At 31.3% G+C, this 27,908-nt stretch overlaps 1 protein-coding gene across 1 annotated transcript in view; it reads right to left on the reverse strand.

Moving 5' to 3' along the window:
• LOC107445401 (uncharacterized) overlaps positions 1-27,908 on the reverse strand; it is a 223,121-nt gene that overhangs the window by 118,960 nt on the left and 76,253 nt on the right. The window contains exons 2-3 of the mRNA XM_087149754.1: positions 18,860-19,000; positions 15,666-16,248 (exon numbers count right to left, since the gene is read on the reverse strand). Coding sequence (XP_087005880.1) covers positions 15,666-16,248; positions 18,860-18,971 — 695 coding nt within the window. The 5' untranslated portion in view covers positions 18,972-19,000. The remainder of the gene's footprint in view (positions 1-15,665; positions 16,249-18,859; positions 19,001-27,908) is intronic.

A 27,908-nucleotide genomic window follows, 5' to 3' on the forward strand; every position in this document is an offset into this window, starting at 1 on the left:
TTACAAGTTAATGAGTTGAACTATGATATAACCTTAAACACTGTACGAAAATCAGCTGTTTAACTACATTACTAAAATAAATTATTTCATTTGAACAGTTGTGATTTTTAAAGCATTTCCGTGTTCATTATATAAAAAATTACTATGTAGTTAAACCTAATACTCGAAGAAAGTAAAGTTTCATACACTTTTTCCTTGTTTCGTACACTGTAATAAAATTGTAGTGTATTTTAACCCAAAAATAAAGGCAACTACTTTTAGAGGCGTGTAATGGAGCACCACTGATAATTCCTTGGTGTTTGGTGAAAAGAAATACAAGGGATGTTCTTGTTCACTATCTTATCCTTGGTAGAAAAGTAGCTGCCCACCATTTTTGATGTTTAATAACACTAAAATTTAAAAGTACATTGAGATATGACACAAAGTGTACGTAAAGTTATTTTTACTACAAAATTTGAAATATGAACAATTCATTTAGGATTTATATCCACGTTAAATAAATTTTCTTGCTAACCAAAATTAAGCGCAGTGCAGAGAGAATGTTAAGATGAATTCGAATTAGGCTTAAGTTAACAGGAATTATTAGAAATTGGTAGATTTTTAAAAACTAAAATAATATCCTTTTTACACAACTAAAAACATACGAGCATTATGCAACGGTGAATTTTCGTTTCTGCAGATGAATACCAACGTGCAAAACAACAACAAACTCACGATATTTCGTACTCGATTGTAAACAATCTACAGATGATACACTAAATACCCTAAAATTGGTGTTTTTAGAAGCGAAAATATTCTCAAATGGTGTGAATGTATGCGAGTTTGGTGTAAAGCATTTGCATTTATTGCTGTTGTGATATAGATAACTACAATTTTTGAAATGTATATGAATGCTCGATTTGAATTCACACAATATTTTGGGTTATTGAACATGACATTCGGAGAGCTGTTAGAACGCAGTTTTTAAATAGTAATTCTCTTGCGGCAATATTTTGTTGCAACAACTTATTTTCACGAAACTGTAAGTTAACCATAGTTAATTGGCCACACAGTATATCTCAATTATATTACAGACTTTCTTAAGATTCAAGTTCTATCATTTCTGTTCTATTAAGACCGATTTGAATTACTTTCAATGTTCTCACTCTGTATTGCGTATCTCAGATAGCCTGGCTGGTAGGGCAGTGGGACCACGTCCGAGAGGTCGTGAATTCGATCCCCGCTGGTAGAAGAACCCCCGTGTACAAAATGGTGACTGGTGCTCCCTAAATCTATCAGGGTCACAAAGTTCTCCAAGTTCCAATAACAAATTAATACCGCTGGGGGTATTGAACCCGGAGATTGATCGTGCTCTGGTTTAGGTCAAAATTACGATCTGAGGATGGATGGTGTGTGAATGCGTCTTCCCTGTAAAACGGGATGTGACGTACGTATGTAGTCTCCAGATCATCCTCAGGAATGTTTTTCAGACCGACGCCAATAGCCCATTTTGCATCTCTAGGGCAACATAAATAAACGTACTGTATTGCGTCAGTTGTTGATTTACCAATTGATTTTACATAGTATAGTATATATTTCAGACTAGACATAGTATATATTTCAGACATTTACCAAAGCTATTATGTGATTATCAACATTCACCGGTGAAAGTCAACAACAACCCATTTCGGTCATTCACAGTAGCACATATACTATTGCAAAAATTTGTTTCCTTCCGCTTTTTTTTAAAACTTTTTCATCTATCTTTAACGGCTGGAATCTTGTATGATGTTAATTACGATTATGTTGTTCAGATTTCATCGAGTATAAATTTGGTACTCCTCCTTTTTATCTTTGATGATAAATACATTTCAAATGCTCATAAAATACACGTAAGCTGCTTCGTCAAAAATGCTTTCATTAAACCAAGTGTAAATTGTGTAAAATGAATTTTTAATTTTGTACAAATGAATTTTAAGTTTGGAAGGGAAAGAGTCCGATCTTAAAACTAGACGAAGTCACGATTCAATTCAATTTCAAATTTCGAATTCTATTCAAGAACCTAACAATTTACAAAAATCTGTTTTTATTGATCAAAATGAAAGTTCATTCGCTAGTTATAAATTTGCTTTGCTTTGAGCCCTAAACTGTTTATATGTTTTATGCTCGAGGCACTTTCTGAGAAAACTGCCATTTTGAAAAGTGAGTGCCATTTATAATATTCTAATGATGTCAGCAAACTGATAGCGATTTTAAAGCTGTCGCGTGATGTAATGAATCCAGTGATGGATGATGTACTACGTCATTACTCGATACGTATTTCGGACTAAGTGGAAGAGAAAAGTTCCGCCAAAACCGAAATGATTTGTTATCTTAATGGGCGATACTTCTATCAAATCACGTCATTCAATACCGAATGTTATTGAATGCCTTTAAATTTCAAAATGATAGAGTTTATTTCTTATTGCCTTTTCAAAGATAATATTGTATAAGTAGATAAAACGTTTTTAATGAAAAAGCGTGGAATTAAAAATAAGATGGGTCGCAGAAATACAATATTTCTCATTAAATATTTTAAAATAAATATGAAGGTTATTGTTTTTAAACTAGAAGTATCTGAAAATACGATTATTGTAAATTATTTTGATAATGCATCCTGGATTTATCTCTCTATAAACTATTAGAATTAGAAACTTAAAATTACGAAGTTCCAAATGAAATGTATGCACAAAGAGTACGGTGAAATAAAAGAAACATTCGATTATAAGTCCCAGAATTCTTAACTGTTATTGTAAAAAAATACCGTGTGAGCCACTCCAAAGATCGCAGGAATGCAAATACAAAGTTGAAACTTGATGTGCTGAGAAAGCTATATTAGCGCAGGCGCTGTCCACGTCGTCTGACAGGGTCAAAATTACGTGGCATTCCTACCATGACTGTTCGAAGATAGAGCTCTAGGAATGGTGATTGGTCATGATAGGGACAATTAGTTTACTAATCTAGTTAAGTTGAAGAGCAAAACTTCATGTTTAAACTTGTTATCAATTTTAATATGTACTTAAGATTTGCCTTGTGGATCAGAACATAGTAACCGAGAAATAAGGCCGTTGAGATCACCAAGGTCTTTCAGTGACGTCACAATAGTAGTTTTTTATTGAGTAGCCGCCAATTTTAGGTAGGTAGGAAGGTAGGGGAGAGGGGGGCACATGTGAACAGGGGGCACATGTGAACATGGTATGTTTTACCAATATGAATTGAAATAAAAAATCTCGAAAAATTTTCAATTGATGTCAGTACTAGTCCTACCTCTCTGAAAAACTTTCAGAACAATGAGACATTTTGTTGTTCTATTCTGACAATTTCTTTGTATCAGCTGGTGTTGTATATATTATAATCACTCACTTCTTCAAGTGAAAGCATAATATAAATCAACTAATAAACTAAAATTAACTATTGCAGATCATTATATGAACATTCAGGTAAGTTTATGACAATTATTCTTTTTTTTTTACTCAATTAAAAATTCTTTATTTTTCAAGTTAGATTTAAGAAGGATGATGGGGCACTTGTGAACAAAAGATCTGGGGCAGATGTGAACAGTTCACAAGTGCCCCTACACAGTATTAAGATTATTATCCTCATGATATTATAAGTTTAAAAAACATGTATGCATTTAAAATTATTATTATTTAATTTTCCATAATTAATTAATAAATTTTTCCTTTAAAAAAATTTTTTTTTTATTAAATGGTTGATCGCGCATCACGCATATTAACTGATACACCGGAGAAAATAGAATTGCTAAAGCTACAAATGAAAAGATAGAAAAAATGAAAAAAAAGCATGAAAGAGTATTAGAGAAGAAAGAAAAAGGCCCATTACAGCTCCCTTGGAACATGAAGGTGCGAAAAACCCAATAACGGAAAAATTATTGTACAGCTGAAAAATTATTTTCTTATTGACAGTACTGTTGTACAATTTAAATTCACATAGTAAGCTACAACCCCTTCTGTATAATGCGTATCTATATCTGTAATAATAATGATTTTTTTTCTTTGAAATATGATGATTGCTTTGTGTTTTTAATCTTGTTCATATGTGCCCCAGGCATGTTCACATGTGCCCCCAATGGGGGCACATGTGAACAATTGAAGTCATTTTTCTAAAATATTATAAAGTAAAGAAATATTTTATTGAAAAATCTCAAAAAATTCCATAAGACAAAGAAAAGACTATTTAAACATATGGACTTCTTTACTATGAAAAATTGATGATATTTTTTGAAAAATGAAGAAATAAAAAAATTTGTTCACATGTGCCCCCCTCTCCCCTACTTTATTTTACGTCACACTTAGAGCTGCTCAATGGGCTATTGGTGACGGTCAGGGAAACATCCCTAAGGATAATCCGAAGACATGACATAGCAATTTTGATCCCCTGCAGAGGGGATGGCTCCCCTGATTTGATAGACCGACGGTAGTACAGTTGAACGAAGACCGATACCGTGCACACACGGTCTCTACACAGGCTGATCAAAGTGGTCACCCTCCCGCTTATTGACAGCAGCCAGAGATTCTTATTACATAATGAAAGAAAATCGTATTTAAGAATTACAATGCTTCGGGTACTGATTATTACTTGTTAGTAAATATTAAAATATAAAATTAGCAAAACATTCATACTTTGCAAAATTTTTGCCAAAAAATGAAAGAAATTCAAACATCATTTGCTTGTTTAAATAATTATGAATTCGAACCAAATACAAAACTATCCTCGAAAATAAATTACAGATGTCATTAAAGAGCTAAACTTTTATTATTTAAGAAACTACTAACATAAACAGTTTAATTTTATTTCTAAAAGAAAGAAAACTTTAATAACCATGTTGACTGGCGCTTGAAGCTAATTTATTCTTAATGATAGTATGCTATTATCTGATTTAAATTTCACAAATATTTTTCTAGAATACAGAAAAATTCCTATACAAATAACAAAAAAATAATAAATTGGAATTTAGTTATTGTTAGTCACTTAAATTCTTTTGGGTAATAATTTTAAATGAGTTTTAATGAAACTGTTGTTCATGCTTCATATAGCATTACACATTCCTTCTAACAGAGACAAATTGCTTTAGTGTATCTTGTGACGAAGTCGTAAATGATTTTTTCAGACAATTAAAAATTAGTTATTAGATTTCATAGTTTAACTTTATGGAGTCACATTAACGAAATATAGGCAAAAGTATTGAAAAATAATTTATTGCTTCTGTTAGATTTTCAAATAATTCCAAACACGCTGAAAAAAATTTATTTCTCTATCTGCATTATTTATGAAGTTTTGAGCGTTTTTTTAGAAAAAAGGCAGTGGTTTTTTTCAGCAAAAACAAAAGTTTTTCACATGCACGCCTTTTTTACGTTTACCTGTTATTTAAATCCCTATTTCTGATTCGATTCTCCTTCGATTTTTTTATGTTGTAGATGGAACTTAAAGATAATTTTTTATCAAAATCAGCCTAAAATAAAATTATGCATTGAATAAGTGTTTTGAATGTTATTAAAATTTTTACATCATGTTATTTATATCTGTGCATTTGATATTTTTTAAATTTTTTCATTTCAGTTTTATATAAAGGGAACCATGAGCGATGGTGGCTCAGGGGATAGAGTGTTCGCCTTCCAATAAAGCGAACCGAGATCGTATCCCATCGAAGTCTGGTCGATACAAATCCGCACCCGGCTCGCATCAGTCACAGTGCCGACGTAAAATATGCTCAGTGGTAGACAGATCATGGGTTAGATTCTTTTTCAGTCTCCATCAGGCTAACCATGCTCCATCAAAAATTCCTCCACGAAGGCAAATTTCTCCCAATACTTAATTCCTGGAGCTAGCTTGTCTTCTGGATTCTGGTCGTAAACCCAAAAAATTAGAACAGCTGTTCAACGACGGTTATAAAATAAAATAAAGGGAACTATAGAAATTGTTATAATTGATGTATAAGCAAATCGAATGCTCAGATTTACTGCAAAAAAAAAGTTTCTTTTTGAGAAAAAAAATCAAAAGCTTTAAAGATTTAAAAAGTGGAAGAGTTTTATACATTTTCAAAATTAAAAAAAAATTTGAGTCATATTATTAAGTTTTGAAAATTCATTGATTTTTATTAAAATGTGCAGGTCATGCAACTAAGAGGTTGTTTATTTTAATTTTATTTGAAAAAAAAATTGTTCTGATGATACTTTGATCCTTTAATCATTGAGGAGTTAAAATCAAATTTGATTTTATTTAGATTTAGATAAGTTGTGGAGCTTTATTTGTAAGAATTTTTGTAAAAAACCTTTCCTTTTATGACATGCAATTAATATTGTTTCATAACAACATCAAATAGTCCTAAATGTTTATTTATATTTTGAGTTATAATGAAATGCATAATTCTAATAAATTATTCTAATAATTTAATTCTAATTATTATTCTAATAAAAGCGAAAAATTCACCACTTACAAATATTTAAGTACTTGTAAATTAGTTAAAGCAAAAATATTTTACTCAGCTCATGAAAGATTTGAGCATTTATTATAATTTTCTCTTAATACAAATATGCCCTCCGAGCACTTCTGTGATGAGGTCGCAAAGTTACTGAGAGGCCTTGATTTAGTGGCTATGGTCAAAATCAGGGGTAGAAATTTAGAAAATTTAGTCACTGGTTCAAGAGATCAGTAACTAACAGACATTATTAGTCAATAAACACTTCATCTGGTTCCTTTACACTTCTCTATTACATTTTTATTTCTAAAAAGAGTTAATGAAGTAAATTTAAGTGAGAAATTACAACGAAACGAATGTACAATGTAACATATGTTATTTATTTATTTATTTTTTCCAATGCCCACCTGGATAATGATCTAGGTCATATAGGCACCGGAAGGGCAGATTTGTTGACCACTCTTTCAGGGGCACCATATTAGGTGGGCCAACGTTGCTCCCACGGTAAGGACAGATAGTACAGAGAAGGAAAGAACAGCCATGACTCGCCCGGGATTCGAACACAGAACCTTTTTGATGCAAAGGCAGTTCCCTAACCCCTACACAGGCCGGTCGGCGTAAGAATTGTTATAAAATATGTTATTTTGTGAACAAAAACGCAGACCATAGCAGGAAATCGAAAAACTAAAACAGCACACTATTCCTCTGCGTTGATTGCTGGTCCCATGAACTACGGATTATTATTGTGTGGTGGCTGGAATTTCGGGCTCGAAATTAATGGATCACCAAGAATTTCGAATCTTGGTCACAACACAACCAACATGTTGACAAAAGTAAAAGCTAGATAAAACAAAACATATTGAACATGCTTTTGAAATACAAAATATAATCATCTGATAATTGAATCGAAGTTGTTTTTTTATTGTAACTTTACCCCAGTTTTTCTTTTTTAAGAAACTTTTATTGTAACTTTACCCCAGTTTTTCTCTTTGCACGACGAAGAGATTTTATTTTTGTTATTGCGTAAGAAATTAGTGCACGTCAGATTAAACTCACAGTGTGCCAACAAAAGATGTTATTTCATTAAAAAATGATACTCCTTTGTGAAAATTCAATACCAAATCTAGGTTTTTTTTTGAAAAAACCGAACATACTTTTGTGGCTGCTTTATTTTAGAAAGTGCATTTTTGACAAAATTCAGTGCAGGTATTTTCCGATACGTAACTTAGGAAACATATAAGCAATAAGTTCAAAGCTGAACCTTTTTTTAACAATAACAAATAAAAGTGAAAAATGATCCGTAAATTTGAAACTTTAAATTTAGAATGTTTATAAAATTCGCTTTTAAATACGGGAAATTTTAGATTTATGGATTTGAGTTTTTACTCTTGAAAAGTTCTCGTTTTAACACTTAATATATTTTGGCCAAGATTTTTATAATAATTGATTTAAAAATATAAATTTTAAAAACATATCTACGTATTGATTTGATCTTTATTAAACTAATCCTTATTAAACTAACCCTTCATTCCTAACTATTCGATTAAAGGAAAAACTACAATTTCGAATATATTTTCCACTCGTCTAAGCAATTATCTTCTTTATTACCATATTAACCTTTCACAATTCTTTTATACTTACTACATAGCAATATGTTTTTATATCCCCATTTAAATGATTTATTGCAAATAAAAGAAACTCGCTGCTTGCATTTTCCCGTCTATTTTCCTACCATCAAAATCGTTCTGTTTTGTTTTAATAAAATATATTCGTAAAAGTCAGACGATATCGTAAGGCTATAACTATCTACAATGAAATATGCATATTAAAAAGAATATTTTCTTTTGAATATAAGCAATTTAATTGTTTTTTGAGAGGGACACAAAGCTTTTCTTTTCCATTTCTGCTTCACTACTCTTCGACGTTTTCTATTTATGGTACTAGTTTTCAAGCTCAGAAAGTTCGATAAAGAAGAAAAAAAATTAAAGAAAGAAAGGCAGCGAACAGAGAAAATGTTGATTCCTTCTTTCCTAGTAGTATTTGAAACTTAAATGTCAACAAAGCGCTACCGATTTTTTCTTCAATTTTCCGAGCAGACGATTTCGGAGCGATGAAAATAATCGTCTGTATTCCACAAGGAAATAACGAAAGAATCAAAAAGTATCTCCTGATATTTTGCCAATAAAAAAGTTTTGTACCGTTGAATGTCGTTATGGCTCTTTCCTGGAGTATCGGTTTTGAAATTTTTGTTTATTTTTCGACACGTTGAATGGCATTCACACTCCCAAATACTTTTGAGGGAATGAGATTTAAATGTTTGACGATACGAAAAATCTCCCACTGGGTTTAGAAGAGGGAGAAGAGTTTAAAATATCAGAGTGAAAACTTTTTTAAAGATTTGATTCTTCTATAGCCTAGTTGATGCAACATATGTATTTAATATTGATATAATGATCATATAAATGGTAAGAAATAATTTTTTAATAAATAAGTTTATTTTAAATTAATAAATATTGTATAATAATAATAGTAACTCTATAACTTCTTAATTAAAAAAGCAAATTTTCATTAAAAAAACTAATTTCATTATCATTTTTCGGGGCGAAAAATAAATACTTAATCATGTCTGTTCCAGGTAAAAAAATACATTTATTTTTCTACAAAAAATTTGATTTTTAAACCCAATTACAAAAGAGCGATAATTATGGTTAGAAGAAGAAAAAAATTGAAATCAAACTAATTCGTTGAAATAGTCATGCAAATAGATCTTGTGTCTTCACCTTGTAAATAGCTTTGTAAATATGTTATAATTACGTCAACTTTACGTCTGTAAATACGTTTCTTGTTGTTTTGCTATTTGTATTGTTTTTTATTTTTCTATTCTACTCTGTATTTGATGGCATTGTGAACATGTCTAACCTTTGCCTGTAATTTGTAATTCGCTTTAACTCAATAAACTTTGCTTTCGGCCTCCAGAAGGAAGCTGATTTCGATTGTTACGGGGTTGCTGCTCTGCGCGTACAGCACCTTACATCTGGCACCCTTTTGTGCCATCCCAAACCTAAAATAAATTCGTATAAAGCCTCCTTGGCTCTCGATGCTTAGTGTTGCCATTCACAGTGGGCGAGTTTCTGTACTGGGTGTCTATTTTCTTACTGAGCAGTTGCAAACGCGCACTTCGGGTCATCCACTCCCCCCCCCCCGAATGACCACTACGGGGGAGGGACGGAATTAAGCTTCGTTTTAGTTGTGCAATGAGAATAACTACATCTTAATTTTTAAATTTCTGTGAACTGTATTGAAGGATTTTGTAATGTATTATTTTTATCTGCTTCGATTTCGTTAAACCTAGTTTAATTCGTCTTAGTATTTCTTCTGGGATAGGTTTAAGTTTGATTTACTAACTAATTGTATTTTAAGAATTAGTATACATCATAAATTTATGAATTTGTACTCTTTTTTGTAACCAACTGTATTGACTTTTATGAGTTTCATATCCTACTGTAATAACTAATTTTAATGTTATTAAATACTAAGAAAGGTGGCAGATAGTTTACGCCAAATAGTAAAAAAGTGCGCCAAATAGTTCTCTGGGTGAAATGAAGCACCAAGAACCAAGAGTGGTCTATTGTACTTCAGTATACCATTTCGGTATAAAGTACTTGTAATGCGACTTCATTTTTTAACTTCAAATTTCTTATAGAGTGATTATTTTACAATAATAATTACACTACTCTCTTTAGGTTGATGAATAAAACTTTATTTCAGATGGTAAGGAGAGATTAAAAAAAATTGCTTCGGCGTCACTAAAAATTGCTTCGACGTCACCCGACAAAATCTGCTGGTCCAATGATGTCCAACGGATGGTTGACCGTGTAAAACAAAGCGCAGATGGCGCTGTGTCAAAATTCGCCGTAAGACTTCCGGATTACTATTTCCGACAAAATTTTATGCCTAAGCTTGAAAAAACGCTCCATGCAATATTGGTATATTTATAGTGTTTTCAATATAACGCGTTCTTTCAATTTAACTTTCAACTAAATAAACAACAAATGAATTTGGAAGACTCCGCATGCTTGCTACGATGCTACCCAAAATATAACAAACGGCGCTGTTTTACACAATTATAGCCAAATAAGGGATAACACTCAAAACATGGCAAACCTTACACTTTATTTATGCTGTGATACTAATTTTGTTAAATTTGTTTTAAGCGCACGACCTGTTTGAGGACTCTGATGAATGGTAAATTTAAGCGTAAATTTAAATATGAGTCCAAATAATTAAACTTCCTAGAATATTAAGCCTGTTCACACATGTCTTCGTAAGCAAAACATAAGCGGAAGGATACACTAGCAGTTTTCTAAATCTCTTCCGGTTTTAGGAAGTTTGTTATTGTTTACATTCAGTCAACCATACGCACGTCAGGGATGAGATTTTTCCGCTTTTTAGCTGATTTCCGCTTTTTTTACTTTTATCTCTTAAATTTCAGCTTTTTTTTTTAAATGAAAAATTCAGATTTTCTAAAAATTTCACTGTTTTTTTTATAAGTATTCCGCTTTTTCAGAAAATTCAAACTACATAGCTATCAATCCTTTCTCATTTTTGCTTATTTTAACTATTTTCTCCCCTTTTACACGCAGCAGATAAGATTTTCCGAATTTTTTACCCGCCCTCCAGATAGATCCGATTTTCACAGTTCAAACGACGCTGCTTCTGACAAGCCTTTTAGCCTCCGCACAGGATCAAAATTGTGATGGCATGACTTCGGATCATCCTCCGGGATGTTTCCCAGACCGTCGCCAATAGCCCATTGTGCAGCTCTAGTGCGACGCAAATTAACAACAACGACAAGCCTTTTAGAAGTCCCAAGCCTGGAATCTGCTAATATCTCGATTCTTATTCACACGATTTTAATATCAAACATAGCTTTTCATATTTGCGTGTTGCGATTCTTATTCACGCGATTTGAATATTGTACGTTGCGATTCTTATTTACGAGATTTAAAAATCTGATATTGTGATTCGTATTTACGCCTTTTTAAAAACCTATGTAGCGATTCGTATTCACGCAAGTTTAAAATTCAATGTCTTGATTTGCTCATGCGGTTTATAATATCAAACATTGATTTTCGTATTTATACGTGATTTTAAAATAAGGCATTGGGATTCGCATTCACGCATTCTAAAAATTATGCATCATAATTCTTATTTATGCAATCTAAAAATTACGCATCATGATTCGTATTTACGTGATCTAAAAATTATGAATCGTGATTTGTATTTACGCGTTTTAAAAATTCTATATCCCAGTTTGTATTTTCTCATTTTCAAAATCGTATATCTAGTTTCATATTCATGTGATTTCAAAATCCATAATTGTTATTCATATTCACGCAATTTTAATATCAACTATCGCGATTCTTGTAAGAAGTAAATTTTTTTAAAAATTAGTTACTATAAAGGTGACTGTTTTTCTAACTACGATTATTAGTATATGTAAGTGTTACAACATCAGAGAAACTGGAAGGGAATATACTCAAAACTTACATTCTGTGCTTTGCAAGGAAGAAAAAATAGGATTTGTCACAAGATGTTTGAAGATAGCTTAACGACTAAATATAGCAAACATAAAAGATATAACAAACAAAAGCAATCACTTAAAAAGGGATTTAATTTAATTTTTTTTTTTGGAAAAAGAGTTAATTAACTCATCATCAAAATTTTATTTATAATTGCCGTTATTTATGCTATAAAATGCAAAATTCTTATTAAATAAAAAACCATTATCTAAACAGTTGCTGATTGTCATGTAATTTTTCAAACTAAAATAGCAATTTTTGTATGTTAAGGAGTTACTATATATTTCTACTTCACTGTTATTGATATGTTTCAGAGGGCTCTAGTTAGATTAGACTATAATATGAACATAATGATTCGGTCCATTGTTAAAGTTTTTTTTTTCCGAATATAATTTAAAAAGTAATATTACTGATATATTTGCTATAAATCACATAACAGTATTTATTAAAAGAAATGAAATTTTAATGTGTATTCTCAGTAGTTTTAATTTGCTAAACCAGGTAGTTTTTCAAGTAATAATTGTCTCTTATGTGAACTGAGGAAAAATATAATTTCCAGCTTTATTTTTTCAATTGGAAATTTCTATTTTCACTAAATATTAAGTATCAATGTAATCATTTATATAATAATTGATTAGTACACAATTGTATGTCAACACATTATTTATTACCTTAAACTGTCTGGAATTTATTGTTAAAGGGTTGCGCTTGCGTAAAATTTAGTATCGTGGAAATTCAGCTTTTTTGCCTTTTGGCTAATCTCATCCCTGCACATTGCGTGAACAAAAAGGGTATCTGCAAGCATCCGTCTAGCGGACAGTTTGCTAAAAGTAGTAAACAGCAAAATACGTATTAGTTCTTTCTGTTTCATCATTGGATCAGGCATTTTTCTTTACATTTTTTATTGATATTGTGGTGCCGGATTATCCCAATATGCGATCCACTTTATTTAACTGTGTAGTTACTTTACGGATCGATAGACGGCGCTGCAAAAATGTTTGCAAAACACTTTTAAAAGAAATATTATTTATGTCATAATAATAAATGTAATAAAAATTAAATGTAGACAATATATAAACAGTTATTAGCATATAAAAATATAATTTAAATTAAATAAAATAAATTTAATAAATATAAAACGCAAACCAAAAATAATGTGAGAAAATATCGGAAGAACAAAATGTGCAAAGCAACAAAGTAGAGCCATTACCGTACTACACAGTTAAGTAAGGTACATCACATATTGGTGCGATACCAAACACTGTCCACATCAGTTTATCTTCACAGTTTGGACTACCGCCCTCATTTTTTATCAACACTTAACCAAAAATTAACACAGAGTCACCATCTTAACTTTCAATGCCGTTGGTTATCATAACATATAAAATAAACTGCAAATTATAAAGCTTTAAATTTCTAACTGAAATATGTTCATTATGCAAGGAATTTAGAATGTTATATTAGTTGATGGATACTGTAAATATGTACTTCAGATGAGATGTGACAAAGATCATCGCTGAGAGCAAACGAAACACAATCAACTAAAAATTTTAGTAGGTCAACAAGTATAAATTATCACTGATATGACAGCTGTTTTACAACCTTATACTTTCTCTGAGATTTGCAAAAAAAATAACTTTTGTTGTTGATGATGAAAGCTATTTAACACCGCAACGTGCTTGTCACTAAGTAACCCCGGATAACAGTAATTTTTAAATTCTCGTGCTTTATGCTTTGTCTTATAAATTGTTAGGTCTTATGGAAGATTATCACCAAATACAATTTACTGCCACAGAATTCTAATAACATGCAATGAAATGGAGAATTTTTTAAAAAGTTTAATTAATATCACTGTTGTTAGAATGAATTCACACTGGTTTTAGCAATTTAAAACCATTCAATTCCATTAAACACATTTAAAATCATATGATTCCATAAATCGGAATTCATTGTTAAGACGTTTTCAGAAAAAGGATCCTTCTGAATAATGTACTTTCGGATATAAGATTTCGTACTGATAAATTACTAAGCTCCCTGCATATTGAAGATTTGGAAGGAGTTTTTACTCTTGTCAGTTAAAGCCCTGGATACGTAAATCAAGTAGCAACACGCCGCCATCTTGGTGACTCTCTTGTAGCCGCAACTCACAATGTAGAAAGCCTGAGTTTCTATTCTAAACGGAACAATTACTTTTTTTAAAAAAATCTTTCCTTACTATAAAATTTTCTCGTACTTAGTATCGTTTGGAATCCATTTATCTCTGCCAGTTCTACGCAGCCATAATTTCCATCGTTCTTTATTGCGATCTTCAACATGTAAGCGATATAATTTAAAGTCTAATTTTGACTCATTGGAACACCCTAATTCGCAACAATTTGTCATTATTAATTTAAAAGCATGAAACAAATTACGTAAAAAGAAAAGCGAAAATCGAAAAAAAAACAGATCGAGTACAATGATACTTCATCGTTCAAACCAGTCAACAAAATAGCGACTGTTTAAACACGTGATTCGTGACTACCAATCAAAATCGAAAGCGGCACAAAGGTCGCATGGAAAAGACGGACGCTATTTTAAAAGTTTATCAAAGGCTTTATCATCAGTCAGCCATGGTTGGTTTGTTTATACGTGATATTATGTTGATGATTAGTAAAGAAGAGAATATGTTTAAAAATGTATGTTTGAGTTTCAAAATGTTTTTTTCCTGGTATGTTATCAGCGATATTTTCAATAATTATATGACTTAAAACTGCAGATATATTTTTCTCTGTCTAATTTTTCACATCTAAACTGTTAAAAGGCATTTCTGGAATAGGTGTACAGTGAATGATTTTTCAAAATATTTTGTAAGAGTAACTTTAGTCAATAATTTGTATAAGATACGAAAATATTTTATTTTCATGGTCACTTATAATGTAAGAAAACTGGGTGAATCTTTAACCAGTATTTGGTGCGAAGTTTCTCATTATCCCAAAGTTTAGTTAAATGAAAGATAATTTTATTTCAGATACACCATAAACTGTGAAGTGGGATCGAGAAATACTTCCATGTTGAAACTGACAGCATCGGTAAAAGACAGATTTACGACGCGTATTACGACTCGTATTTACGACGCTACAACTCGGTCTCAGTGTATCGGGACTAATCATGAAAGTTGTTTCATGTATCAACTTATTTAGGTATGTAAATGTCTTATTTGCATTAATTAAAGTTCATTTCTTTTTTGCTGTGTCTTTTAAAATTTAGTTGGCTGAATAAAAGTGTTAGAAATATGTCAAAAAATAGCCTGGAAATTTCTGGAGGTTCAACATGAACAAACCATCAAAATCTGTAGCTATTCTTTTGTTGGGCCATCATAAATAAGTCCGAATTCCTACATTGGGTAAATGGTTACTTATGTTGGTTACCATCAAAAATTTAATGGTTCATGATGGAATTACTTATGGTTACCATCAAGATTATATTGATCCCTCAATGGAAAACAGTAAAATATTTTGACTTGGGTACCTTCAATTTCTCCCCACACGTCTCTCAAAAGTGATGCATCGTAAGTTTTTCACTTCAGGTCTGACAAAATAAAATTATATTGATTTAGTGTACATAAAAAACTTTGATTATAAGATTACCTTGGAAAACGTAGTAGTGGAGATTCTCCTAAACTGGGTATATAGCTGAGAGGGAGAAGAGCCCCGACATCTAAGAAGAAATCACGTGACATAACATAGTGTTTAGCCAGCTGAGTCGCATCGCGAACCATGATACCCTGTTCCAGATATCCAGTTCTAAATTGCACAGCGATATCCAAAAAGTACACAGCATCCGAACACCCATCGAGCACTTTCCACAGTACAGTGTGGGCCTCTTGCAATTCCGGGAAGGCTTGCCGGACAATAAGAGTCCAGCTATTGTAAAGGCCACAGAACGTTACGAGCCACAACCACCAGAACTTGAGGGATTCGTCCGGATTGAGAACTGTTGCCCTGGCGACACGGTATATCCAGTTGTGAGCTTTTGCCGGATCTTTGTCACAAAGGATTATGTTTGGAGGTCGCGTTGAGAAACGCTTTAGAAAAGAATCCTCCCTTTTGAGGGGCGGTTTTCTATGGTGAGTAACAGCATTGCCCAGTTGAACAGTGGTGCGGAGTTTCTTCCACCTGGACTCACATGGACTTCCGTCGGACGGTTCGGTTTCATGTTTTTTGAAGTTATCTACAAAATAATAATAACAATAATTTTTAGTATTACCATAAAAGTTATTCAATATCATTGATGCATTTGGTTTAAACAATAATTAATTTTTGTAATCAACACTCTTAGAAATTAACTGTCTTTTTTGATGATTTAGTTATCGAAAAGCTACCTGTCGTTATTTTTGACATCAGGAAATTACATGATTTCTGACGAAACGCGAACTGTAAAATACTTGATGTAATGTCACTCATGTGTCATCAATTGCATCCTGTGAGTTTTCCAATGTTCCGTAATCTGATTTTCTGACGATCTTCTGATAATCTGACGATTTGCAAGGTTAGGGACCGTTCATACTTCATGTGATTCAAGCATCTCAAATCAGTGTCGAACAAGAGAAAGAACCTGATTGGTAAGTTTTTCGCAGGACACTATTTTTAACCAATCATGTTTTCATTATCTGTCGATGGTGATTGGAGGTGCATGGATCACATGCAGTGAGAATGGCATTTAAGTTGGTTTGTTTAAGCCCTCATTCGTCGTCTCATCAAGCAATTGTCCTGAGCTAACTTGGCGATATGAAAATTTAATTGCTCAAACACCTTTTAATTTTTGTTGTATTTCCAAAATTGGTATGTATTAATATATTTGTATATTGGCATGTATTAATATATTGCAATGTATTAATCGATATTCTGCACTCAGCTTAACGCTTTTGGCGCATTTCGTATTCTCATAAGAAGTGAGGAATTTCCTCAATTTCATGAAATGCTGGTTCTAATCATTTCCCAGAAAACGATTTTGTTAAAAACGGCGAAAATTTTATGAATTACATATATAAATTTCTTTCTAATTTCCCATACTATACATTAAAATTTTTCTTAATTTTATAAATTATATGTTGACAAACTATGAATTAAATTTTTTCTAGTTTTATTAATTTTGTGATACATTTTTAATTTTTCCAATTTTATATTAAAATTGTTTTTGATAAGGGAACAGTCTGGGTTGTTTAGGGAGTATTTTGGCAACTAACCCACTGCTCAAAAGGAATTTCATCACATTCTTTTCCTTTGCTAGAAAAGAGTCTGGTAAACTTCTCTGTTTAAACTGGATTCCTCCTTCCACATGGTTGCTAGGCAATGGACTACATTGGAAAGAAATTCTCTTTAAAAGGCGTCAAGTGTTCTCTTGTGTATATTTTTTAGCAATCACTAAAATTTATGAAAATTTTGAAATGTTGAAATAAATATAATGTTAAATTTTATAATAGGATACCTTCAAGTGATGTAGTGTTGTATCTCGATCCTGATTGGTTGTCGAAACGTGGAATTTTTTTACGTTGGGAAGTGTTCTTTCAGTTTATTTCTAGTGAGCCAAGCCAGTCAAGTATCATTTTTCTTAAGTGACACATTCTATAATCTTTGACGGAGATTCTTTCACAAAGATTTCAATTTTTCTTTAAATATTTCCTATTTAAACACAAAGACAGGCTCGAAGCCACGTAGAACATAAACAAACTAACTATGTATCGAAGTTTCCAGGTACACAAAATAAAAATATATCACGGTCACAATAAAATACACAAAACAAATAACAAATCTAAGCTAAGAAATGGAAAAAGACGAGAAAGAAATTGATTTCAAAAAATTATTGTGTGATACGGCACCATATTAGGATCACGTTAATTAACATTTCAACTTAAGTGAAGAAAATTATCTTAACTTTAACACTCCGTTTTGCTTATAAGCGATCAGCTGACGCTGACATCATTGGTCATATATGTGGGAATTTGTGATCTTCTTTTTCTTGAAGAGCAAGTACCTAATTGCACATACCAGTGTTATGTACAGATATTTTAAGAAATTATTATAATAAAACACTGGCACTCATCATTAACAAAATACGCAATTTTGTTTTTTGAAACTAATCAGTTAAATATTTAATTTATTTTACAAATTGTCATTCGTTCTGTCAGTTTGGATCTCAAAATACACGGAGAACCTTCTAAATAAAATTTAAAGTCATGTTAAAAATATTTAATTGCATTTATTTTTAGTTGTAGCATAATGAAAAACATATGAACAATGTGAATTTTATGATATGTGTACAAAAAAGCATGGCACAAGAAAATAATAGGATAAAAAAAATAACTCACGCATTCCCTTCTATAAGTTGATCACCCTAGTTGACCATTAAGTCAATGCTCAGCAAGTGGTTAACAAACGTAGGTTTTTGTTAGAAAGCCTACGTAATTAAATGTAATAAATAGTATTTGAAATAAATTCATTTAATTGTCTCAGATTATACTCTTTCTAAATTGAGATAGACGTTTCAAATCAACAAAATTTTCCCAGTCTCTACACTTTCTTACTCTCTTTTACCATGGTTTCCGCAAATCCTGCTTTTCCCCACACCAGTACATTCCAACTTCTAATTGAAACTTACTGGCATGTGACTTCTTACTGAAACGTAGTGAAAAAGCAAGATGTACCGAAACCCTGAAAATGAAGAGGAGGAAAGTGTGGAGGCTGGGGAATTGTGCAACCTTGAGATGACTATTTCTATTTAAAAAGTACTTAGCTATTACTTTTTTTTACATAAAATATCAAGAAAAAGAGGAGAAAATTACCGAATTTGGTATGCAGGGGTGGGTGTTGTCCCTCCTCGTCTTCTGAGAGGTCCAAAGGAATCTTGATACTTGTGTTGGTTACTGTCACCCTCCTCGGACTACCTTCCACCATTCTCAAACCTCCTCATGCTTCGAACATACCTGCAACACACATAATAAGATGACAACTTTGACACACAATGACACTTAAAAGTTCAGCTGTTTAGGGGTCATTCAAATATTGCATTAAGTATATCAAAAGGAAAGAAGTTTGTGATTTGTTTATTACTACTGAGAAGGGGATAAGAAGAGTATGAGCAATGCTTACGCAAAATAAATACTAATTATATGCTAATTATTTTCCAATAAAGTGCTCTTGTTTTATAATGCTTATTTTTTATTTTTTCAAGCGCAAAAATACGTATAAAATAATTTAACAGAATACAAGTTGGAAAAATTCAAATTTGAAGATAAGTAAATAAATAAATAAATTCCGGGAAAGAAAATGTTAAGAAAAAATTTCTCCACGAACTTGTAGAGTTTTGATTCAAAAGGAGAACACAAACTATTCTGGAGAATATTCAGCAAAATTTTTTTTAAAAATGAATTAAAGTGTATATTTTGCGTAAAATGACATCTTTTATTTTATTTCAATACAAAATAATAATTAATCTATTATTCTCTCTTATTGGATAGATTGCGTATGTTACGTTATGTAGGCTATGATTTCCTCATACGCGAATCAACTATATAACAACTGTTCTGAATTTAGTATCTAATAGTGCTTCGCTGTGTTTTCCTTAGTACACCAAGGACTAGTGGATGGTTGTTGGATCCAGGACAGTGGGGCTACATCTCATATGTGTAAAGATGGTTTGAATTCCTTGAGTTGAGTGACAGTAAAATATATCGAGCAAGCAGTACTGAATACAGAAGGAATTGGAACTGTTTGAACTATTTCATTGAGTAACAATACAAAAATTAATCGGAGTAATGTTTCAGAATTTTGTCATAATTTACTATCAGATACTTGTTTAATGGAGAAAGGATATAATATTAGATCAATTCAAACTCAGTATTAACTTTCGCTTCTAATGAATGTACAGTGCGTAAAAGAAAACCCCGACCACCCTGAATAACTTTTTATCTAATGATCGTTCTAGGTCTCAATCTTAATGGCTCGGGGGCTGACCTCAAATATGCTAATTAATAAGTGCAGGCGACATGTTACGAAATTAGATACAAAACGTACTTTCTCTGAATAAACGTACCTTTTTTTAGTCTGATTTCAGATTCCTGACCCCCAATATAGAGGGGGTGGCCTCTATCTGAGAAATATGGTGCCCATAGTTTGGTCAGGAGAGCGATCCAAAGTTTTGACCCATTTATGTTAATGTTACTTTTCGCTTATTTCTTTATATCTCGAAAACGTTTTAATTGAATTGAAAAATGTTTGCACGCAACTATAAAATTCGTTTATCCGAAGGTAATTCCATGTAAAAAGTAATTCTTAGTAAATATGTATTATTTATTATTTTATTGAATGATGGCCTGAAAAATTGTTTAATAGTAAGGCATATATTTTGTAGCATCATTTTAAAGATTATAATTTTGCAATGCAAAATGCAAAATGTGAGGTAAATTGGTCGAATAATTCCAGAGAAATTGAATCTCAGAAACCGATTTTGACTGATTTTGCTCATTTTTGTATTTTGCCATGTAAAATTGCATTTTTTAGAATTATGTAAAAAGTTGCATGCCTTACAATTCAAAATTGTTTCGACTATTATTAAATAAAGTAATAAAAAATAATGAATTTTTAGTAAAATTTATTTTTTGCATGAAATTGTCTTTAGATAAACTAATTTTATAATTGTATGCAAAAATTTTTTTTCAATTCGCTTAAAAAGTACGAAAACGTAAAAAATAAAATTAACATTAACGTTAACGCATTCAAATTTTGAATTACTCTCCTCTGACAAAACTGAGGGGATCATATTTCCCAGATTGAGCCTATTCCCTGTATTTCGAGGATCAGAAATCGGAATCCGTTGAAAAAAGGTATGCTTATTCAAGGAAATTATGTTTTTTTTTGTCTGATTTCGTAACTTAAAATATTGTCGTACTTATTAATTAGCACATTTGAGGTAATCTCCTTGAATCTTCTAACTTGAGTCAGTCCTAGAGCGTGAAGATCGGATCATTAGATCAAAAGTTATTCAGGTTGGTTCGTTCCATTTTTCTTGTTTTTTTTGCTCACTCTACGTGTAGTTTTAAAGGTATTAAAAGCAAATAGAAGACTATAAATTAAGTTAAAACTCAATGGAGACAAACATTTACATATTTGGGAGTGCAACCAAATTAAATAACGCAGAATTAAATGTAATATCGCACGCAAGTTCATGTTACTTAAATCCTGAAAACATGAAAAAATGTGTAAACTGTTAAATTTAAAGGTTGATAATGCATTAAAATACGAATTTCATATTTGTAAAATTACCAGAAAAACTCATCCTAGAGTTTTAATTCCTCAAAATCCATCTACTTTAGATTTGATGCAGTGGTGACATGTGTGGGACAATTCGAATTGAGTTTATAGATAAGACGAAATATTTGTTTGATATTAGTAGATGATTATTCAGTCATGTGCTTTACTTATTTTCTTAAAAATAAAACCGAAGCGTTTGATAAAATAGTAAGTTTCAAAATCGAGAATTTACTGAGCAAGAAAATTGAGAGGTTTCGTTGCGATAACGGTCTTTAATTTGTAACTAAAGATCTTTAGAATTATTTTAATGGAAATGTGAATTTACTCATGAAAAATCGATACCTTACAGCCCAGAAAGTTAAGGTAAGGCCGAGCGAGCTAATTGTCTTGTTAGGCAGAGCGCATCCGTTAATCTACGATAGTAAAATTGTCTTCAATTTTCGTGCTGAAGCAATAGCTTATGCAGCACATGTTGCTAACTTACTCCCAGAAAAGGTAAAACCGAAGTTCCTAAAGAATTATTCTTCAATAATGTGCAGAACTATAGTTATTAGCGTGTTTTTGGATGTACTGTATACTATCATGTTCCTAAGGTTTTAAAACACAAACTCTCTATTGCTGGTAAGAAGAAAGCATAATGCTAGGACGAATTTATCTATGATTTTTAAAGAAATAAATAATAAAAAATATTCGGTTAATAAATTATTTTTACTTCTATAAAAATTTTTAACCATTTTTTTCTGCTGTAAATTTTTTACTAAACTGTCAGCCTTCATTAGGTTACCCAGTATATTTCCCCTTTAAATTATGCGAGTGATAAAGAAATTCTAATTATCTAAATAATGAATCGTTTTATTTCCAGTAAACAATAACACGCAGGCAATAACTTCTCTCATTAGACTCGAAACGAAACAGTTTATCGAGATATGATCTTGTTTTCTTCATTTTATGGTCCATATATAAAGTCAATATTTGACCGCATCATGTCATTCCCACATGTTACCGCAACTAACCTTCTCGTATGTATTGATGATACAATATATATTTTCCATCACGAATTTTAGGATCTAATTATTTCATAACATAACAAGGGTCTAATTATTTATTTTAAGTGAATACGTTATTTTTATAATGCGAGCGACAATTTCATATAGCATTCGCATTTCTGCTGTTCGAGAAATTATTTATAACAGTGCATAATCTAATAGATTGTATAAAAGGATGCATTATATACTAAATTTAGTGTTAAAATTATATTTTTAAGTATGAATGGAAGGGTAATCCCCCTATTCGCTGCCGCTCACCAACCCCGATGATTGCTTCGCAATAATGGGATATCTTCAAGTGACGTAGTGCCGGTATATCGATCCTGATAGGTTGTTAAAACGTGTCATTTGTTTACGCTTGCAACTGTTCTTTCCATTCTATTTCGAGTCAAGTTAAGTATCAATTTCCTTAAGTGACACTTTCTATAATCTTACACAAAGATTTTAATTCTTTCACCCTATATTTCTTATTTAACACAAGTACAGGACAAAGACAGAACATAAACAAATTAATTATGCATCAAAGTTGCCAGGTACACAAAAAAAAAAAAAAATTCATCACGGTTACTATGAAATACATAAACAAATAATAAATCTAAGTTAAGTGAAAGAAGTAGACGAGAAAGAGTTATATTTCAACAAATACGATGTGTGATATGGCACTGTAGTTAATTAATTTAACAATAATTTACATTCTAATTTATGAGGTGAAACTTAGCTCAATTTTAACACGCCATTTTGCTGCTTACTGGAGCTGATGTAATAGGTCACGTGTGTGGGTATTCGAGATCTTCTTCTTCTTAAAGTGCAAGTGCCCAATTATCCACCTATCACACCATGGCCAGCCAAGGTGTTCAACAGCCATGAGTGGAATGCTTCATAATCGCCATTTCGTTCCGACGACGTGGACAGTTCCTCCCACTTTCCCACACCACAACCACTGAGAGGTGGACTATCAACCACCATAGATTTAACCTGCACCTTGCTGGCGTTCACGTTGGTTGTCTTGTCAGCCGCTCTAGGAGGAAACTCACTTCCCCAGCTCGATTAAGGTTTTACTGGTTTAAAACCAGCGAACCTTAACCGACTGCAGCACCAGATTACTTTTGAAGGAGGATACCGTATCAACAAAATTCAGGCAAACTCCTACAAATTGTCGTTAAAAATAAGAGTGTGCGTGTGCGACAGAGCCAATGAAAATTCTATCCGAAATCATATCAATTCGATACTTTTAAGTTACACTCATTATTTTATTTCTTACTTCTCTGTGCAGAATTATATAGAAGTTGCTTTTTTAAATTTTGGAATTTATTTTTTTCTCTTTTTAAATTTTTCTTGAAACTAATATGGCATTCAGTGTTTGTCAAGGAATCTAAATATATTTGTAAGAAAGGCTCTGCTTACAAACAACTCAGTATTAAACAAATTAAATTTCGCAAAACGAAAATCGATGAAAAAAAAATGGAAAATAAGAAAAACGTTGTCCAGGAAGTTTAGATCTAGATTATCTCTCTGTATGAACAATAAGTGTAAAACTCCAAATATAGAAACGTAAAGACACAAGTGGACATTAAAAATTCATTAAGGGAACAGTGGACTTTTTCAATAATGGTCTTCAAGAATGCTATTAGATCAACGAAGAGTCAAAAACTTTTTTTCTTCAAAACTTACATTTTTAAATCTTTTTGTTGTTATAGTTCGTGATCGTCATTTGGGAAATCATTTAAAACCTTCCAACCTGTTTATTTATTATTTATAAAAACTTGTATTTAATCAGGGATCCCATATATCAAAAATTTCGGTTTGCCAAGGAACCCTTTACCAAAGTTTTGATGCTACTGTTGGACTTTCTGTACATATGAAATTGTAAAATTCGATTTTGCTTATGAAATTAGAGAAAATGCATTATAAAATTACTGTTGAGAAAATTTTATTTCATCTACTTCTATTTCTCCAGGAAATGAATTTTTTGTTATGATGCTATTTTGACGTTATTTTGCTATTTGACGTTATTTTTTTCAATATTGCATGAAGACGTTGGGAGATGAAAAAAAAAATCATAAAAATAAGCCATATTAGCAAAGAACGGGAAAAGTCGATCATGTAAAGGTTCTTCTTCACAGTTTATCAATGAAATGGATCGTGAGAATGGGAGTTCGAATCCAGCCATCGGAAGACTCCTCGTGTAGTAAATGGTGACTGGTTCCATTAAATCTGTCGGGTCACAAAGTCCTCCATGTTCCCATAACAAATCATACCTCTAGGGGGACTGAATTTTGATTCAAGTCAAAATTACGATCTGTGGATGAATGAATGGAAGTCCGTCCTATAAACGGTTTTGAGGTATGGGTGAGGCAAAATTCGAAATCTTGGCCATGGATGAAACAAGAACAATCGTATCCCTTGCTTTAATGGACTACGACAACAGCAACAACAACAGTAAAATATTAAAATGGGTGCAAAAACTGTGAATTACAGGCAAGTTGTAACTCCGTAAACAATCTATAATATTTCGCAATCAACTGCTGAGAAAAACGTTATCCTAATTGGTCCTTTTTTTTCTCAAATTTTAAAAATTTTTACAGACTTTCAATATTATGTATAAATAAATGACTTCATATAAAAATTATTTGATAAATTCTTCTTTTGTCTAAGCTCAATTGAAATCTTTATCTTTTGCGAATATTTGCCAATAAGTTCGAACTATTTGAAATATATAAAAAATAATACTAATAAAATTCAATTCAACCTATGTCAGAAAAAATGATTAACATTCATAGAACAGCATGTTAGAATAAAAATATATAATTTTTTTAAATATCTTATGACAGAGGAGAACAATGAAGTGATTGGAAACTCTCGATTATAATTTTTAAGACAGGTATTATTTTGCGAATAAATTTATTTTTCATTAATTTGCTCTTAGACTGAAGAATTGAGGATTATGAAGGGATTTATTTTATGAAAAAAAATGTTTAGAAAGATTTTGCATTTAGTTAAGCATGAATAAAATAGTTAAGCTTATATAATAAAAGGAATAAAAAATGTAGGAGTTTATGACATGATTATAACGATTCAAAATAAATGCATTTCATAATTGGAATGGATTTTTTTTCCATCTTAAAAATATAAATTATTAATTAGTTTTCGTAGTTATTACTAACGGTTAAAATTTGTGTTGTTTAAATTTTTATGTTAAGTTAACGAGAAATTGTCTCTTATGTTAAAGAAATTCATAAATGTCATAAATAGAAAACATACGATTTTATTTTTCTGCATGTTTTCAACTAAATTTAAAATAACTTAAATCAATAAAAAATATATGTGAGCTTGATAGTTAATGTAAACTTCTGTTTTTAAGTGTATATGTTATTGTAAATGACCGAAATTGGAATACCGAGTTCAACCAATGAATGTTGACAATCACATAGTCGCTTTAGTAAATGTCTGAAGTATATTCTAGGTCTAAAGTGCCACTACCCGGTATGCCCTACACTGATGATTTTTTAAGGGTCAGTGCCACTGTCCGGTATGCATTTGCCCGTTATGCCCTACATCAATTTTTTTTTGAGGTTCTGTGCCACTGCCCAGTATGCATTTAACCAGTACTCCAAACACTAATGTTTCTCATAATCTATACTCAGAAGATATTAAAATATCGAATAAATATAATAATATCAACGAATCAATTAAGATCAAATCGAATGTAACAAATATTTCGGATATTCACAAAAGCGACAATGCAATTGTTGATATTCTCCGGTGAAAGTCGACATTCTCTCGATTTTGGTCATTCAAGGTGAAATATATATATATATATATATATATATATATATATATATATATATATATATATATATATATATATATATATATATATATATATATATATATATATATAGTTCAAAATGAAGAATAAAACAAAGAAAAATTATAGACATATAAAAAAAAGGGGGTGGAAAAAAAAAAAAAAAAAAAAAAAAAAAAAAAAACAACATTTTATTAAAAAAAAAAAAAAAAAAAAAAAACAAAGTGAAATGTTAATTAAAAAACCGGAAAAAAAGCCGGAAAAAAAAAGATATAATCTTTTCTTCAGCCCACACGATTATATCCGCAAAACAGAGTGCTTTCTGATATTGTATCAATAAAGCCAAAGCAAAATATATTAATACAATAGTGTGAGGAGCACTCAAAATATATATATATATATATATATATATATATATATATATATATATATATATATATATATATATATATATATATATATATATGTAAACAACTGACTCGATAACTAAAAACATACGATGCACTTAAGAATCTATCAGTAGCTTATGGATACCATTGAATATATTTTTTATGCACATGGAAGTTTCTTTAAACATTAGTAATTTTAGCAAATTGGCAGAAAATTAAGGTAATTATGGGTAATCCTAATAGTTAAAAAGGAAGCCATCCATACTAATGAATTAGTATAGATAATATCAAACAAGAGAGTGGTTTAAAAAAAAAAGCATATCTGTGCCTTAACCACTGACCAACCGAGGTTTTTTATATTCGAATTATGTTTATTAAATGTTTTCTTTTGCCGGTAATTTAAATCTATGAATATAAATCGATGATTCATGAAAATTTTCGCAATTGTCTAAAATATTAAGGAGGATTTTTTTTAGAGATTTCTAATTGAAGTGGATGTCATTTACCCACCCTTTCCCAATGTGCCTCCAATATAAGCTGCCCTTTATTCGGCTTTAAGTGGAAATCATTATCATGCGATAATACGGTACAGATATCAAGCGATAATGCAAATTTATACCGTTCCCAGTCACGTGTCCACCATTCATTTTCTTAATTTAAAAAAGGAAAAGGACGAAAATCTTTATAAACACAAAAATGATTATGGATCGAAATATAGCTGTTTTTTGTAAAATCCTAGTTAAGTTTATTCGGAGTAGCGGAGAGAGGGAACATATTTTATTGTACCCCAACTCCCGCAACTTTTTACCACTCACTAAGAGGAGGGCACAAACCCGTTTTTTTATTTTTAATATTTTAACAATTTTTGAGATTTGGTATTTAAGGTGTTGAACTGTCATTGCGTATGATTAGGTTTTTATCCCTGGTGGAGACTTGTAGCATATTAAGCTTTAGATCGATGGGAAGTAACAACGACCGGAACCAAACCTGTGCCGTTTGGCACGACCTCGTGGTACATTAACATTCATGATCCTCTATGTGTGCGCTTCTCAAAGTGGGTAATAATGCCCCAAGTTCCCACTAGAGTTCAACAGGGGGACATTTAAGGGCACAAAAAAATTGGGGCGTTGACGTGGCTGATGTCTGATCTTATATTTAAAAAACTAAAAGCAAAACTTAAAATAGCGAGGGATTCTGTCATTGGTCAGGGAAAACCTGTCCATGATTTTAATATATTTAAGTACAATTTACATAACATGCGAAGAAATTGCGCATGAGAACCTGATGAGTGAAATATGTTTATCTGGGAAAAGCTAATAAATCAGATTTCGGTTCGTAT

Source organism: Parasteatoda tepidariorum, chromosome 8 (genome assembly GCF_982258835.1).
Source record: "Parasteatoda tepidariorum strain Cologne lab strain chromosome 8, Ptep-v5.0, whole genome shotgun sequence".
NCBI lineage: Eukaryota > Metazoa > Arthropoda > Arachnida > Araneae > Theridiidae > Parasteatoda > Parasteatoda tepidariorum.